Consider the following 17,914-nt stretch of genomic DNA (forward strand, 5'->3'; position numbering starts at 1 on the left):
CATTCTGACGGGGGTGCGTGGTGCATAGCAGAATTGGGTTTGAAAACAGTATTTGATCCATCTGCCATATTGGTTTATCACATTTCTACCCAGTGATCCATCTTGTTTTTTTAATTAATTTCGGAGTAAGTTGCAGAATCCAGACCGTTCACCCCTAAACAAACCTGTTCATAATTCTCTCTTGTTGTAAATGTTACGTGCATTGAAATATATAGATCTGAAATGTACCATTCAGTGAGCTTCAACCCCACATGTAACATATACTCGTGTAATCCAAACCTTTACCAAGATTGAGAACATGGTTGTATATTTTCCAGATTATCTTTCAGTACACCAAGTATGCTCTTAAAAGCATCTTTTAAGGGGGGAGGTTTACTAAGACCATGGGAAGCATGTGAAAGTATGCCTAGTCGTTCAGCGTTAGTCTTGCCAGAGGAAGCAAACGTGTGTGAAGGCATTTTGCCTGCGCACATTTGGTGTAGGGGAAGAGGACCAGAAGTCATCTCCAGGTATGAACCATTAGAAGGAGGAAAATTGGAACGCCTCTTGCGTCTGCTGTAGCCTCTCTCTAGCCGTCTGTGTGTTTACACGCATAAGCCCCACAGTCCTGCTCGGCAGAAACTGCCTTCTTGTTAATCAGGTTTTATTCTGAAAATAAAACAGAGAGCCACTACCTAATACTTTGAAAGGACTTTTTTCCAAAAACTTTGGGTTTGGAGGCTGACGGTCCAGGCTCCCTTCTGCTTTTAGCCTCTCAAGGGTCATAGCTGTGGAGGCGGCAAAGGAGATGGGTCCTTGGGCTTTTAGGGGAAGATGCCTTTTCACTGACCAGCCCTTAGTGATTTCTGCAGTGGGGGATATTGTAGGTAATCGCTTAAACCAGTTGCTTCTGTTACAAACCAGATCTAGGGATAAACACAGTAAAAGGTAGGTGGACTGTAACAGCTAGCCTTAGCTTCTAGCCGCTTTTCTGGTTTTTTGTTTTTGTTTTTGTTTTTGTTTTTGTATTTCGAAGCTGTATAGAGAGACGCCTGTAAATCATCCCTGCCACTGGCAGCCTGGGCTGAAATTCTGTCTGATTTTTAAGTTCGTCCTGCCTGGTAGCCTTGAGAATTTTGGTGTAGTTAAATTTTACTTGAAAACTACTTTTGATCATTGAGAAAATAATCCCAGGATGCTAGGTGATTATTTCAAGTAGTGTGAATTCTCCATATTTCATATAGTCCTCAAGAATATTTTATTTTTGTGTTGTTTGTTGTTTTTTTTCTGATGTGTCTATACTTAATACCCTGTTTTCAGTCTGAGGTCCCAAGTAAACAGCCTGAGACACCCGATGATATCATTCCTCAAAAGGTAAAACACAAATTACCGTAACAGAATGCCAAATACTTGCAGTTATGTTTTTTTTTAAATTTTTGTTTGTTTGTTTTGTCTTGGTTTGATTTTAGTGCATGGTAGGCTAGACTAACCCAAAGGATGGACGTTGAATTTGTTGTTTGTGTTAAGTCCTTAGAGTTGAAAGGTTAGTCGCCTTCACGCTGGGAGCTGCCCTAGTCTCGGCTTGGTTCTGATAGCCGTCTGGCACCTGTATGCTGCTCACTAACAGGCTGAGGGTTCACTCTCTCCCGGGAAAGCACACCGCTTCACACGCAAACTAACAAGTCCCAAGGCATGCTGGTAATGGGCAGCCAGACTCATCAACGTGTTTTCAATTACTCCTTTGACTCCTCTAGACAGTCTGTATATTTGGCGATTGCAAACTTGTCCTCTTTTAAAATTACTTTTTCCAAGCAGAAGGCGCTAAATGGAAACTGAGAGTGTATCATCACTTTTTAAAACACAATTGTAATTTATTTTAATTAGTTTAAGTTGTTGTGATTGTTTACTTTTCCCAGAAAGATTCAGTATATAATTCAGTTTAAAAATGTGGTTCTCTAGAACACAGCACTATACCTCAAAATATTCAAGGGAAAATGCCCACAGTTCCAAATTTAAGTTGGTTGCAAAATCAGCAATAGATTTTGGTCCACATCTATTAATCATCGTCTTGCCCATCACTAACCATGCTTTCATTTTTTTAAAAAATGAACAATTTTGAGTTGATAATTTTTATACCTCATGTGGAGACTTGTTATAGTACAAAAGTTACCACCTTGCTTTCATTTCAAAAGTATCGCAGTATCAGTATGTGCTCATCAGACTGGCCCTTTCGTAACTGTGATATTATTCTACATCATTTCAGCACATCTCTGTGTTGTACAGTATATTTCTTCTGCTGCACATCATTCTTCATTCCCTGACTCTGTACCGAAAGTTAAAGGAGGGCTAATGGTGGCTTGAGTTAGGCATCTTTTCATCTCAAAATTGGTTCAGTATTTTGGTTTAAACATTTCAACCAGTTGGACACTTGTTTCCACTTTAGTTGAAAAATATTTTTTTAAAATCTTATTCGAAATAAGCATTATTGTAGACAAAACATATTAACTTCTTAGGTTAGGCTGATGGAGTATTTTCAATTAGATATCGTTATTCATAAGAAAGGAGAGTTAAGATAATGCTTAGAAAGGGAAGGCTTCAAAGTGTTTCAGGCACTTGTCTTTTTCTAATTGTTAATTCAAGGTCTGGATCTAATTCTTGTCAAGGGACTTGTATACTAGAAGCTTTTCCCTGTGGTGTTTTACATTTTTGAAGGAAATTTTAGACCTTAATTTTTCATTGTCTATGGTTTTAAGAAGAAAAGGGTTTGAGTCCTTTGGAGAATCAACCTGGTTTTAGGATAAATATTAATTATTCTAAAAAGGAAATGCTTTTTAGACCATGAAGTTAAATCTCTTCTAATATTTCTAGGTAATTAATTTCTCTTTCAAAATGGGCTTACATGTATGTTCTCTATTCCTCAGTAAGTTTTTAGATCATATTCGTTTACACAACAAATAACAAGGATACGTTATAGCCAGTCAGAAACACCAGCTCGGAGTAGCAGGCCTGCCCAGCAGTGTTATCTGGCCTGAAGCTGGTTGATTCCGTGTGGGATCAGGACTCAAAGGTTTAGGCCATTTCCAGAGTGCCAGGGAGGCCCGGGAATATGGGCAGGAACAGGGCCGTTCTGGGTCTCTGCTTCCAAATAACTCGCATGGGTAATTCCAACTGGATGTATGGCCCTTTGGGAGAGGAGCAGAATTCCAGGCTCTTCCCAAACTAGACACCTGTTTACTTTCCTTGAGGCAGGAGCAGAGTTCCAGGCTCTTCCCAAACTAGATACCTGTTTACTTTCCTTGAGGCAGGAGCAGAGTTCCAGGCTCTTCCCAAACTAGACAGCGCCTTGCAACTTGATGCTTTCTGACCTTGCGCGTCCTCTCTACTGTCCTCTTACACCAGTGACGCTCTACGGTACTAACACGAAAACGTTGACTAAAGGTGGTTCACTTCTTTTTTCAGGAAGAACAAAACTGCTAATATTGTTGTTTTAGATATGTCTTTTAAAAATCAGTGCAGTTTAAAAGTAGAGAAGCTTAACCCCAAACTCTGTGGACTTAACTGTGTGTAAGTACAGTCTGTGAGTTCTTGAAGATAAAAGTATCTGAATTCTTTGCTTTTGCTGTTTCGTAGAAACCTGCTCGGTACAGAAGGGCCATAAGTTATGACAGTAAAGAATACTACATGCGACTAGCCTCCGGCAACCCAGCCATTGTCCAAGATGCCATTGTAGAGAGTTCCGAAGGTGAAGCTACCCAGCAAGAACCAGAGCATGGCGAAGATACGATTGCCAAAGTCAAAGGTCAGCCTTCCTCTCTGAGTTTAATGAAAAAACCGTCCATCGCGGATGCACCTCAGATCCAGCGTTGCTGTGGCTGTGGCGTAGGCCTCAGCTGCAGCTCCAGTTCAACTCCTGGCCCAAGGAACTTCCATATACCATAGGTGCAGCCCTAAGAAAAAGTTTAAATTTTTTAAAAGTTAAAATTAAAAAAATAAAAACCATTAGGAGTATTCCTTCAACGTGAATTTATATGGAAAGATTAGCAACTGTAAGAATCAACCTTAAGAGAAACCAGGCATATTTACCATCTTCCCTTCTTAGAGGCTGATTCTATATCAGAACTAAAGAGACGGGCTTGTCTTTCATTCCTTTACACAGCGGAGTATAAGGCGCCCATTGGCCTGATGGTTTTTTAACTGTACCTTGCAGGATTCTGAGCGGCGCCTCAGATTTGAAGTTAAGGTCCTTTCTGATAAATATTTGCAAAATTAAAAGACCTGTTAAATGTGTCATTAGTGCATGTTATCCATCACTGAGAAATAATGGTCTTTCTTCCTGTGAGTTAAGACAGATTGGCCCAAAGCTGTACCCTAGGAGCTTAGTGAAACATGCTTACGATGGCGAAGTGGTTGCAAATTCCAATTTTTGTTCCCTTGCTCCCTATGTATTCCCTCAGCCCCTTCCTCCAGTTTCTCCATGATCTGGAGCTGCCCAGTCTTGAAGATACCAGACTGTCCTCTGAGGCCTTGTCCAGCTCCCCTGTCCCCCAATAGCACTTGGCTTATATCTCTTAGAGCAGTTTCAGTGATTCCTTTCGCTGCATTTTTCCCCCTTAAATTCTAAGTTTCTCAGAGGCAGAGATGATTTCTCTTCTCCCTTTATAGATTTTGGCACATGCCTAGCACAAAATGAGGATTCGTTCACTATTGAATAAGTAAATCAATCCATTGTTTTAATTTTTTAAGCCTCTAACTTACCATAAACTCAGAAGTCTCGGCCCTATTCCATAGATAAAGCCCTAGAATGTAAATTAAGAACTGTACATTAAAAATTATTTTCAGATCCTGTGACTGAAAACCTAATAGTGTGTGACCATGTCAACAAAAACACTCCCTACGAGTTTGATCAGTTTCTGCTGTTACCCCTGTTCCCTCTCGCGACGACTATGAATGATAAACACTTCATAATCGATCTGACGTGTCCATAGAGTTCCTGAGATGTTTAGTAATAGAAAAGAGTTTTCACGCTTCTCATTTCTTGACCCTGCACCAGCAGAGTTATTGACATGGGTCCAAAGCTGTGTTTACTGGCTATAACCAAGGTACACAGTTCATAGAGTTTGTGATGAGTTGTGTTTGGGTCACTGGCATTTGACTTTTCTTGGCCTCGTGTTCCTCCTCTCTAACTGAGCCAACACCACCGATACTGGTGTTACTGCTCTGCTATACAAGGTGTTAGGCTAGATGGAGAGTTGGAGGCTTTGGTTCATCGCACTAAAAATAAAGTAGCTATAAGCCCTTCCCTTGTGGTTGTTCTCAGCGAGACTAGATTTTTCTTGCTTATTTAGTATACTCTTTCACAGGGCAAAATAAGGTCCTCCCCAAGGCAAAGCAGACCCTTTGATAACTTGTGTTCAAAGGATAGGATCCTAACAAGGTGACTAGCAGGTTTTCCCAACACTCCTAGAGCAACTATATGGTAGCTTTAACAATACTTTGTGGGTACCATTCAAGACTGTTACAGTACATGGGAGTGTTAGAGTTTCTTGGGAGTGCTTCCTACACTTTGGGATGTCAGTGCCTCATCAGCTGATTTTCATTTCGCCTTCTTTGTTTAGTAATAAAATTATCAAAACATAGGCAATAAAATGTTAACTTATTTGGCAAATTAAATTACCTGGCCCTGTATTAAAAAGAATTGTGTTCTCATTCTTTATGACCTGATAATTTAATCAAATTCATTCATATATGAATGGCTCTACTGCCATTTGTAAAATGAGTTTTGGCAAGTCCTGGTGGGCCTCCAGGTAGGTGAGATCTCTTAGAACCATGTGTGTAACTTGCTGTCCTTATTTTTGTTGCTGATAATGATGGACCATGTGTCGCCGGTACCCCTCAAGGACCCCTGTCCATCGGCACCAGCCCCTCTTACCATTCATTCTGCTAAGCTCTCCATTTATTCATCATCCTCTCGACACCGACTGGGAAATCAGAATCATTACGCGTGATGCTAAGCACTCTACAGGAATTCCCTCATTTAGGCCCCCAGCAATCTTCCCCGCGACCCAGGTCGGTCGTGTCCTAGTCCCGGTTGCCTAGGTAAGAAACGAGGTTCAGAGGCAGCAGTAATACTCCGGGTCGCGGCTGCTCCTCTGGAGCCTGTGCTGCCTCCCCAGGACTTCGTGGAGAGGAACCTGCTCCCCGAAAGGCCCCCACGAAGCCGCATGGCCCTCTTGGCTCCTCCCCTGCAGGACTGGTGAAGCCGCCTCTCAAACGGTCTCGCTCTGCGCCTGACGGGGGCGACGAGGAGACGCAGGAGCAGCTCCAGGACCAGGTGGCCGAGGGCAGCTCCATGGAGGAGGAGGAGAAGACGGACAACGCCACGCTGCTGCGCCTGCTCGAGGACGGCGAGAAGGTGCGGGCCTGCGGGCGGGAGGGTTGGGCGAAGGGCTTGGTTGCCCTTTTACGAGACTGGGCGAAGGGTGCTCCTCCGATGGCCAGAGGTAAGTGCCGGAGCCCGGTGCCTGCGGGGTCCGTGCTCGGGTCCCTTGTGGGCAGCGCTTCCTGCCCTCTGAGCGCGCTGAGCAGCGTGAGCGTCCGTCGGATCCTGCACGAGCTGTCGACGCCCTTTGTTGGGCTGCCGCTCGTGTCCTAATTCTGTTCCAAACCCTTGTCCAGAGCCCGTGCAGGCCGGTGCGCTTGTGCTTCTCGCTCCGCCTCCGTCATTCCCGGACCGGCCCGAGCGGCCTCCGCCGGGGCTGCGCCGCCCTCTGCGGCCTCTTCTCCCTCCTTCCCGACGTCTCCTCGCCTTCCCGCCCCGCTCGACCCCGACACCCCGCCCGCCCTCCAAGCTCGCGATCCCGCCTCCCCGCGCCCCCCGCAGCCCTGTGCGCCCTGCCTGCCACTCCCTCCGCGCCGCCCTCAGGGTGTCTCTGCCCGGATGCTCCTCTCTCCCTCCTTGGCCTGACGTGTGTCCCCGCGATGCCCACCCACAGCCTCATGTGTCTGGCTGGCCTCCGCACTCACACACAGGGCCTCCTTCGCTGTCTTGCCAGCTCAGACTTAGCTGGAACCCTCCTCTGGACGGACGTTCGTAAAGCCTTACGTGATCACTCATTTTATCTTGTTATAATTACTTATTCCCGTGTCTGTCTCTTCTCCCGGGGAGCTTTCATAGGCAGGCACTGTTTCTTGTTTCGGTCTCAGGGCCTTACACAGTTTCAGCCACCCTGTAAACCTCAAATGAAGGCGTGACTAGTTGAATAAATAAAGGGATAAAGGAATGAAGGGATTGAACTTGTCGTGTCACTTTGCCAAAGGTTGTTTTTGCCTCATATTAGATCTTGGTATAGCCCTTGAAATCTTACCCACTAAGAAATAGTAACTAGAAATTAGGGTTTCATTTTGTGGTGGTGGTTCCTTTTAGGGCCACACCTGCAGCATGTGGAAATTCCCAGGCTAGGGGTCTAATCGGAGCTGCAACCGCCGGCCTACACCACAGCCACAGCAACTCGGGACCCGAGCTGCATCTGTGACCTACACCATAGCTCACTGCAACACCGGATCCTTAACCCACTGAGTGAGGCCAGGGATCGAACACGCATCCTCATGGATACTAGTTGGATTTGTTACTGCTGAGCCACGATGGGAACTCCTAGGGTTTAGTTTTTTTCAGTTTGTTCAAGTATGTGGCCTGTCTAATCTTGAATAAAAACGTTAAAAAGTCGTATAACTATTAAAAGTACATTAGATATGAAGTAAAAGAGAGGCTTCTGGGGTCTTAGGATTGTCCCATTTCTTGATCTGAGTGCTGGTTGCATCAATTTTAAGCATTTGAAAATTCATCAGCTGTGCACTTAACAAAGTTTTTTTCTGTATGTAAATTATACTTAAAATAGAGTTATTTTAAAAGTATGTCAGTATTTTTCCTGTAACAGTCTACATTTTCATTATTTTTTATTTTATGATTTTTGTTTTTTCCATTATAGTTACATTTTTATTATTGAAGTAGTTCAGATGTGATGAAAATTCACTTATCTATGCATATTTTAGACAATCCATTTTCTAATGCTGCCCTTTTTTAAACTTTTAATTTCATGAGTACAGTTTTTCCTCTAATTGCTCTAAGTTTGAATAGTGCAGGAAATGTATTGAGACTGACATTTATTTGACATTTTGTTTGACTCTGATCTAGTTGCTGATATTTTTTCCTTGACTCATGTTGAACCGAGTGTAAGCAAGAAAGAATTTTTACTAAGAACTAGCCTCCTGCCTGTTGGAAAGAAAACAGTGCTGACATTGAGCGATTTAGCGACTCCTTCCGTGTATGAGGAAAACACAACCTCTGCCAAGTTTGGCTTTTTACAATGGCACAGCAGTCTGCCGGGCAGGCAGGATCCAGCAGGCAGTGAATAGAGACAAAGTCCCCAGCTCCAGTTTCCAGAGGTTGTTATGGAAAAAGAAGAAAGTAAGCCATGTGCAGGAGAAGACAGCCAGCAGTTCCCAACCTGACTTTGTACATAATTCTCACGATATCACGCATTCTCACAATAAGCCAGTGAAGTAGATTTGAAATTTACATGAAGCCATGGGAGCCCAGAGCCATTAAGAAATGTGACCAGGTCTCTAGTTAGGTGACAGAGCTGAGAATTCACTCAGGACTGTCAGGCTCTGCAGGCCCTTTGCGCTCCGTACCGCCCCGCCTGGCCAAGGGCACACTGCTCAGGCGAGCCTCAGCTCCCTTTCCTGCAAAGCTTGTTTGTCTGTCTGTTTCCCTGTCTAACTTGTTCATTGACTGTAGAGCCCAGTACACACATGCCTGGCCCAGAGTGAGTACTCAGTGCCTACTAGGAGAAATGGATGGGGTGGATGGATATGAGTTGCTTCCTTTTTCTGAAGTCAACTGCAAATCAGACTGGAATCTGGGCTATTCTTTTTTTTTTTTTTTTTTCTTTTTATGGCCGCCCCTGCGGCATATGGAAGTTCCTCAGGCAGGGGTCAAATTGGAGCTATAGTTGCCAGCCTATGCCGAAACCACAGCAACACAGGATTTGAGCCACAGCTGTGACCTGTGACACAGTTTGCAGCAACGCCTGATCCTTAACCCACTGAGCGAGGCCAGGGATCGAACCCGCATCCTCATGGACACTATGTTGGGTTCTTAACCCCCTGAGCCACAACGGGAACTCTCTTGGCTATTCATTTTAATATGCTTTGCTCAAGGGATGCCATCACAGACTGACACCTTGGTAAAATCTTATTTGCCCATAAAATCCATGTTTAAAAACATTTTGCTTCATTTATATAAAAAAATGCTTGCCATTTTAAAAATGATATTAATAAATGTTTATGGTTTTCTTTACAGATCCAACACATGTACCGCTGTGCTCGAGTCCAGGGCCTGGATACCAGTGAGGGGCTGCTTCTGTTTGGTAAAGAGCATTTTTATGTGATCGATGGATTTACAATGACAGCAACCAGGGAAATAAGAGATATTGAAACCTTACCTCCAAAGTAAGTAAATAAATGAAGAGACTCAGAATACAGCTGTTTTTATTTTTTTATTTTTTGTCTTTTTAGGGCCACACCTATGGCATATGGAGGTTCCCAGGTTAGGGGTCGAATCGGAACTGTAGCCCCTGGCCTACACCACAGCCACAGCAACTCAGGATCTGAGCCTCATCTGCAACCTACACCACAGCTCATGGCAGTGCTGGATCCTTAACCCACTGAATGATGCCAGGGATCGAAGCTGTGTCCTCATGGATACTAGTCAGATTTGTTTCCGCTGAGCCACAACAGGAACTCCAATACAGCTATTTTTAGAAAACAATGTACTTATGTAATTTTTTCTTAAATGCAAAAATTGTGTTTTCATTAAGGTTATCGCCCAGTTTGGGTGTATCCATCATTAGCTAGTCACAAGAGTAATTGTTATTTCAAGGTGTAAGGGGAAAATCTACCTTATTTATCAAAATGAAAGTTAAACAAAATTTACTGCTATGCATTCATAGCACTAGACCTCAAGTTCTTTGTTTTATAATCTTTATGCAGTTATTCTGAATTACTGTTTACTTTTTTCCAATTTCAGTACAAACACAGTTGTAGAGAAAATGCAGGCAGCTGTACGATATCACATGTCAGTGACCACATCCTCTGAGTGCCCCAGAAGCGCCGTGACTGAAACTCAGGCAGGAATTAACTGAGTTTATCCGCCTGCCTTGGCTTCTGCCAGTCTCGAGGTGGACATGATAGTGGGTTAAGGAAAGCCCAGAGGCAGGCAAAGCTTGAAGGAAGATGAAAAGCTCAAGGCTCAGAAAATCAGCCTGCTCTTTTCTCCCTTTAGTGTTTTGGAAATCTAACATACAGTTTAAATGTGGACATGGTCTCTGTAGTGCATTCCTAGGAGAGAGTTCTTTTTTGTCTTTTCTAGGGCCGCCCCTGAGGCACATGGAGGTTCCCAGGCTAGGGGTCCAGTTGGAGCTACAGCTGCCAGCCTCCACCACAGCCAGAGCAACACCGGATCTGATCCGCACCTGCCACCTACACCACAGCTCAGGGCAACTCCACACCCTTAGCCCACTGAGCAAGGCCCGGGATGGAGCCTGCATCCTCATGGATGCTGGTCGCATTCATTAACCACTGAGCCACCACGGGACTCCTAGGAGATATTTCAGATAATTACTTTCAGCAGCAGCCAGGGCCATACTATGACTTCTGTGGGCTTCTTCCTCCACCAAAAAAAAATTTAAGCTATGTTTTGTGACTGTGTTGGTTTAAAGATGAATATATCCATATTATGTATTAAAACATTTTCTTGGCCCCTGGGAGCTCCCGTTATGGCACAGCAGTAGCAAATCCAACTAGCATCCATGAGGATGTGGGGTTTGATCCCTGTCCTCGTTCAGTGGGTCAGGGTCCTGGCATTGCCGTGAGCTGTGATGTAGGTTACAGATACGGCTCAGTCCTGAATTGCTTTGGCCGTGATGTAGGCCACAAGCTGCAGCTCTGATTCGACCCCTAGCCTGGGAATTTGTATATGCTGCTCGTGAGGCCCTTAAAAAAAAAAAAAAAAAAAAAAAAATCTCTTAGACCCCTAAAAGTATGTAGGCCTAGGCACTGATAGTATATAGACCTGTGCCTGATAGATTAGCCCTGACCGCAAGAATATTGCTTTTTAAGTTATAGTCACCAAAGAGGGTTTCTAGTATGTGGAGTAGCAAACAAATTATTCTCATGAAGATTTTTTTTTTTTTGAACGAAGTTTCCTGATATATTGTTCCCTGTTCCACATCACCTGTGAAAATAACAGATGCTTCGGTTGAACAGTGATTTATCTCTTGCTGTGTTCTGTTGTCTCCTTTCTCTCTCTGCTTCCTGTAGTATGCATGAGCCGATCATCCCCAGAGGAGCCAGGCAGGGCCCCAGTCAGCTCAAGAGAACGTGCAGCATTTTTGCATATGAAGACATCAAAGAAGTGCATAAGCGGCGTTATCTGCTGCAGGTGGGCTGGCTGAGTGGTGGTCAGCGCTTTGTCGTCTGTCTTTATTCACACTGTATTTCTTAGCTTACTCCTGAGATTGGGTGTATACCAGGCAGACTCGTGTCACATGGATGCATTGGTGTATATAATACATCATCTCTCCCTTTTTTTCAAATCGCAGCCTCAAACTTTGAGTGGAATCTTTGTTATCCATCTTTCCCGATAGCTATTCAAATTTATGTCATACTTTCAATATAAAAATTGCATCCTTACTGTAAATGTATAAAATTATGATTTTATAATTATTTTACTATTTTCCTGTTAAAGATTTTAGAAACAAATTGAGCAGAACAAATTGGCTCTCTTTATTTTGTAATTTCTTTTTTTTTTTTTTTTCTTGGCTTTTTAGGGCCACACCCATGGCATATGGAGGTTCCCAGGCTAGGGGTCCAGTCGGAGCTTTAGCTGCCGGCCTGCACCACAGCCACAGCCACGCTAGATCCGAGCCGTGTCTGCTCACGGCAACACTGGATCCTTAACCCACTGAGTGAGGCCAGGGATCAAACCCACGTCCTCATGGCTACTAGTTGGGTTCGTTAACCGCTGAGCCATGACAGGAACTCCTTCATTTTGGAATTTAATTTGCCGCTGGAAGTTCATGACTAAAAATGTCTTAAGTGAACAAGTTAATTTCTTCAATGTTGTGGAAATTCGCAGTGGAAAAGTTAACCTGTAACCTAATTTGCTTTTTTTATTTCCTTAATGTCTTTTCTCTCCAATCACTTCAGCCCATTGCTGTGGAAGTCTTCTCTGGAGATGGACGGAATTACCTCCTTGCATTTCAGAAAGGAATTAGAAACAAAGTCTATCAAAGGTATTGCTGATGGGGTTACTTTATATGCTGTTTGTGAAGCAGTGGGAGCTAAAGCTAGTTTTTAAAACTCTGTTAGATCCATGAATTAACTTTTTTGAAGGAAATGTTCATTACACTTTTGATTCTGTTCTATTTCGAAATAGCATTTTTCCTTCTGGTAACTTAGAGTAGATAGCATCAAAGGCTACTTTTATCACTAAGTCCCGTGCCTCTAAGAGTAACGGGATGATGAAACTGTGGCTTAAAAAAAATAATGCTAAATGTTCAAAATAGGCTTCTTTCATATTTACCAAAACGAAGGCAGTGTCTGCCATACTTTACTGTTGAATGCAGAGCCTGAATTCCCTTAGAGTTTATGAGAATTTATGTGAGACTTTCTCTGACCTTGGAAGGGAAGTTGGATATCTTCATCCTTGAAAAAACAGCATAGCCAAACAAGCACTTGGTGTAATCCAACCATATTTCATTTTTGGTCACATCTGTTTGCATTTTATCGTAGAAAAGAAAACCAGTGTATATCCATGGAGCTTGAAAATACTTCTGTTGGATGTGCGAACAACAGGCTTTTAGGAACTGATCACAGTGTCACATGAGCCCCCTTATTCTTTGAAGAGTAGGAAGCATGCCGGCAGTCCCGCTTTTAGCGAAGTCTTGTTCTTCAAATGACTTCCGTGAGGAATGACTAAGACCACACAACCTTGCTTGTCGTTGCAGTTCAGTAATAATACCCGAGGGCACGTGAGAACCGAGGGAGGGTCTTCTCAGAAGTGCCTGGAGAGGTTTGGGAAGAGCCGAGCAAATGACTGAAATTTTAGTCTTTCTTACTAATTTCTAAAGGCGATATTGTGTTCAGTATTAGTAAATTATCTGCTCTTCCTGACGACAAGCTGTTAAAAGGAGAGGAGTTAGTCTTTCTCTGAGGCATCTCTGTATATGTGCCATGTTCAGAGTTTGCATTCATTCTGAGAATTTTCCCACAGCTCTTTTTTGCCTTTAAAAAAAATTGTGTTAAAAAAAAAATTGTGTTGACATTATGAGCAACTCTCAAAGTAATTGTAACACTGTCACATAAAGGTTCTTACCCTGTGTGTATTTTCATTTGTTAGCGGGGTCTTTGTGCTGGCATGTGTTGAGCTGTTAGCACCACTTGCTGTCATGTGAATATTTAGCTGTTAATTACTCCTTAGGAAATGATTAAGTTGACTGAATTCCTGTGAAGCAGAGGGGCAAGGCTTTTTGCCTTCCAGGAATGTGGCCGCATATGTAAAAATCCAAAATGACAGAAGCCTTGCTATAAACCTTTATATTTGGCTTTGGAAACCATCATCTTACTGTTTTTTGTAACAGAGCATTCTCATCGTTGTATATTCCTTTTGCCTGCTATTTACTAAGTAGCGGAGCAGTAAATGCTGCTGCAGTTAAGGCCTCCCATTAGATCTGGACTGAAAGGTCATTTCCAATTTAATGCTTTTTCTTTTTTTTGCTTGTTAGGGCACACCCTCAGCATATGGAAGTTCCCAGGCTAGGGGTTGAATTGGAGCTGCAGCTGCCGACCTACACCACAGCTCACGGCAACACCAGATCCTTAACCCACTGAGCGAGACCAGGGATCAAACCCACGTCCTCATGGATACTAGTCAGGTTTGTTACCGCAGAGCCACAGCGGAAACTTCAGTTTAATGCTATTTTTAAATTTTCCAGGTTTTTGGCTGTAGTGCCATCTCTAACTGACAGTTCAGAGTCTGTATCTGGGCAACGACCAAACACAAGCGTGGAGCAGGGGTATGTAGTTTGCTTCTTGTACATTACAGTTTAGTAGTAAGGTCGGAATCATTTATATCTGGACAGTGTTAATTTCTTTCCATCAAAAACAGTGGGTTTTTTAAACCATTTATTTATATATATATTTTTTTTCTACCGTACAGAGGACAGTATTATTTTTAATGAGTGTTCTGCCTCACCCTACCCCTGGTGGTGTGCAGAAACGTTTTTAAATACTGGAAACTAGAAGAAAAAAAGAAAATGTGTGCAGTGATCCCTCATGTCAAATCAGGGCTCGCATTTTGATCAATTCTGTTCTTATCGTTTACACATGCGTATATTCCTGTGTGTAATCGAGTCCATACTATAAACAAGTACAGAATTTTTTTCTGTGTCTTCTATTCAGTATTGTATGTCAACGTTTCCTCTCGTTTTTAAAAAATTCTTTAGAAACATTGCTTTTATTTGCCAGCCATTCATCACATGCATAAACCATTCTTACTCATCTTTATCAGGTCTCCTTGTTATGATAATGCATATATGAGCCCTCTATTTTGTAGGATAAAATCCCCTTAGTAAAATTGTACCAACTTTAAGACTCTTAATACACAAGACCAACTAGATTTCTGTAAGATGTATACACATCTGCATTCCACCATTAGTGGATAAGTTTGCTTGGCTCGATAGATGCTTGCCAGCTTGTTAGATTTACTTTGTAATCTTTACCGATGTTACGAAACACTTCATTTTTTACGTGCATTTCTTTTCATATTAGGAATCGAGTTAAGCATATGTATTTTTAGCCATTTGAAGTTACCATTTATGAATTACTTAACATTTGCCCATTTTTTTTCCACCAAGTTCTTTCTTGGTGGTGGTGGTGATAGTTTGGGGTTGTTTTTTTTTTTTTTTTTTTTTGAGAAATAATTTACACTGTGTTAGTTTCAGGTGTACAGTGTGATAATTCAGTGTTTGTGTGTATTGTGACGTGACCACCTCAGTACGTCCAGTTAGCATCCCCTCTGATTCTCATCATCATCGCCTGTGGGACTTTCTTCTGCAACAGCATTTTACTCTTTTGCTTGTCATGTGCCCATTGCCATGTTTTTTCAAGTTCGTTTTTTTTTCTTTTTTTTTTTTTACATTTAAATTTAAACTTCTCTTTTTGTTTGTTCAGATCTATCAGTGGTTCTTTTGTGCTCCTTTCAACTGCTTTTAATCTTTCAGATGATACAGCTGTTCCAAGACTCCATATACCCAGCTTCATTTATAGTCACTCAGGAGCTGGTAGCCCTTTATAAAGAAGCAGTGCTTTGGGGCTACAAATTAATTATTACAGCATGTAGGAAAAGAATTTAAAACTTTACTGGGGATTCTGTAATTTGGAAATAGAATTTTATTCTTACTTGTATGCATCTAAATATCTTGAATTTGTATATTTCTCTTTGTTACTGCTTTTATTTTTCGCTAGCTGAGATTTAGCAAATACAAGTGCTGCACATATGCTTTTGTTAATCTCAGAAACATGCTCTATTCCTTCCTAATCATTGGTGGTTTTGTTAAGATAAATACAGGAAGTGAAAGTCCCCCTTAAAGCATTGAGCCCTTTTTCTCCTTGTAAGCAAATGGCTAGCACTTCTGCCTGCCTAGGTAATCGTCCGCTTGCCATTTCACTGCTCTTACCACTTTCTGTGCTGAGTCGGCCGTTCTTAGAGAACTGTCCCAAGCTCAAAGGCAAGAAGCAGAAATGCATTTCCAACCTCAGTCTTGTTTGCAGTTGTCCCCTTTCTTACAACGTTGAGGAATGATCACAGCTCTTTTTCCAGGAAGAGTATCCTATATATTCAATTTGCCTGAAGGGAAGAATTTATCTAGAAGTGAAAAGTAGGACCTATACTCTTGAGCTAGATATGCTTATAAACTAAGGTTTATAAAGCTCTTAATTTCCTTTCAGACAATAAAATGAATACTCATGTGCTTTCCTACTGACTCAGTGACCAATTTGCAGTCTTCATATTATTAATTATCAGTGTTATAAAGCTGTTAAGCCTTCAGGATTTTATAGCATTCTAGGAAAATCTGCTATAGAAAAAAGTGAATAGTTTTCTAACTGGTAATGACTTCCTGTCATAAACTATTCATATTTTCATTCTCTTTTTCAACAGTAATATGTCCTATATCAGTTATTCCAATTTTGTGTCATTAAATCAGTTTATAAAGAGATTTTGCTATAAAAGGTAGAAAGTTGAACTAGATCAAAGTTTTTTAGACTCATTTGTCATGACCCATAGTAAAAAAGAAAGTACACTACATTGCATCCCAAGACACACAGACTTGCTTATAAATACTAAAATTCACAGAAAATACTTTTCCTTACTGTGTCAATGCCTTCTGACATTCTCTATGTTCTTCCATTCGATTCTGTTACTTCATACTTCGGAATGCTGATCACAGGAGTTCTCTTGTGACACAGCAGATTAAAGAGCCCCTGTAGTGGCTTGGGTCTCTGCTGGGGTGCTGGTTCGTTCCCCAGCCTGGGAACTTAACATACCATGGGCGCAGCCACACACACACAAATAATGCTGATTACAACCCACTAAACAGATTTCCTGACCCACAAATAGGTTGTCCTCCATAGTTTGGAAAGGTCTTGGATCCACTGAAATTAAAATTTTCAGCTTTGTAATAACTGAGATTTAAAATTACATTGCCTACAATTTATTTAATTACTTATTGGTTTTAGATCTGGATTGCTTAGCACTCTGGTTGGAGAGAAATCTGTGACTCAGAGATGGGAGGTAAGTTCATTGAAAATGTGAGCTTCCTTTGCACTTTATAGTTAGAAGGTCTAAGTCATACAGTTAAAAGCACTTTAATAATTTGTAAAAGATTTACCATAGAAGACATATTTTGGTTTTGTTATTTTTAAGGGAAACAAATGTTTTCTTGTTTTTTGAAATCTGCAAGAAACTGTCCTTCACCTCGTTTTGCATATAAATTTTATAAATGTAAACCTTGTAAAAATAATCGATTGCTTTAAAATGAATCTTTGTTTATCTTTCCCAAGAGAGGTGAAATCAGCAACTTTCAGTATTTGATGCACTTGAACACTTTGGCCGGCAGATCCTATAATGATCTCATGCAGTACCCTGTCTTCCCCTGGATCCTTGCAGATTATGACTCAGAGGTAAATGTCAAATCATTTTGTGTAAGTGGAACTGTTTTCAAAAGTAACTAAGAGATACTGCAGTCGCTCAGAGGATTTCTTTGCTTCGTAGTTTAACGTTTTCACAGACACCCCAAGATGAGCAGAGCCTTAACTTGGGCTTGTACAGTCTGTAAGCTTGACCAGCCTCTGAGACATTAAATGCATGCGGTCTGTTCGATTTTCCAAAGTGCTAGTAAATTTGTATCCGCTGGAGGATGTCCCTGTCCTCTACGCAGCAGCCACTTTCAGAAGAAACAAGTGCAGTTGCGTCACACAGAGAATTTCACGACCGTGGTACATCCCTCCTGTACTCCCAGCACTGCTCTTCTGGGCTCCCCCATTCTCTCTCTCTCTCTCTCTCTCCACCTCTCAGCAGCTCTGCACCTGCTCCTCTCCCAGCCTGGACTCTCCTCACCCACACGCATCCTCCCTCTCCTCAGCGGGTCAGTGGGTCAGCGGGTCCCTCCGGCCAGCTGTATGTCATCCTGGAGGACACACTCAGGCACACCTGCAGGGAGCCCTCTGTCTTTTGTCTCCTCCTCCTCCCTTAGCCCCACACAGGCTGTAGCTGTGTCTCTTGCCACTTTCTTTTACAGCGTATGTTGTGGTCGTG

At 42.2% G+C, this 17,914-nt stretch overlaps 1 protein-coding gene across 10 annotated transcripts in view; it reads left to right on the plus strand.

Annotated features, from left to right (window-relative positions):
* The window catches only part of WDFY3 (WD repeat and FYVE domain containing 3), a 271,937-nt gene that overhangs the window by 222,642 nt on the left and 31,381 nt on the right, over positions 1–17,914 (plus strand). For 5 of the 10 annotated variants that reach the window (XM_021101795.2, XM_084973500.1, XM_084973501.1 and 2 more), the window contains 9 exons: positions 1,300–1,353; positions 3,610–3,778; positions 6,228–6,391; positions 9,341–9,489; positions 11,359–11,479; positions 12,247–12,332; positions 14,034–14,114; positions 16,837–16,891; positions 17,161–17,280. In XM_021101795.2, the coding sequence (XP_020957454.2) occupies positions 1,300–1,353; positions 3,610–3,778; positions 6,228–6,391; positions 9,341–9,489; positions 11,359–11,479; positions 12,247–12,332; positions 14,034–14,114; positions 16,837–16,891; positions 17,161–17,280 (999 nt within the window). The remainder of the gene's footprint in view (positions 1–1,299; positions 1,354–3,609; positions 3,779–6,227; positions 6,392–9,340; positions 9,490–11,358; positions 11,480–12,246; positions 12,333–14,033; positions 14,115–16,836; positions 16,892–17,160; positions 17,281–17,914) is intronic. The other 5 variants (XM_084973505.1, XM_084973508.1, XM_084973502.1 and 2 more) reach the window with 1 other exon arrangement.

Source organism: Sus scrofa, chromosome 8 (genome assembly GCF_054392235.1).
Source record: "Sus scrofa isolate SSC_HxYL_T2T_F1_AM1 chromosome 8, Sscrofa_HxYL_maternal_Yorkshire_Landrace_v2.0, whole genome shotgun sequence".
NCBI classification, from domain to species: Eukaryota; Metazoa; Chordata; class Mammalia; order Artiodactyla; family Suidae; genus Sus; species Sus scrofa.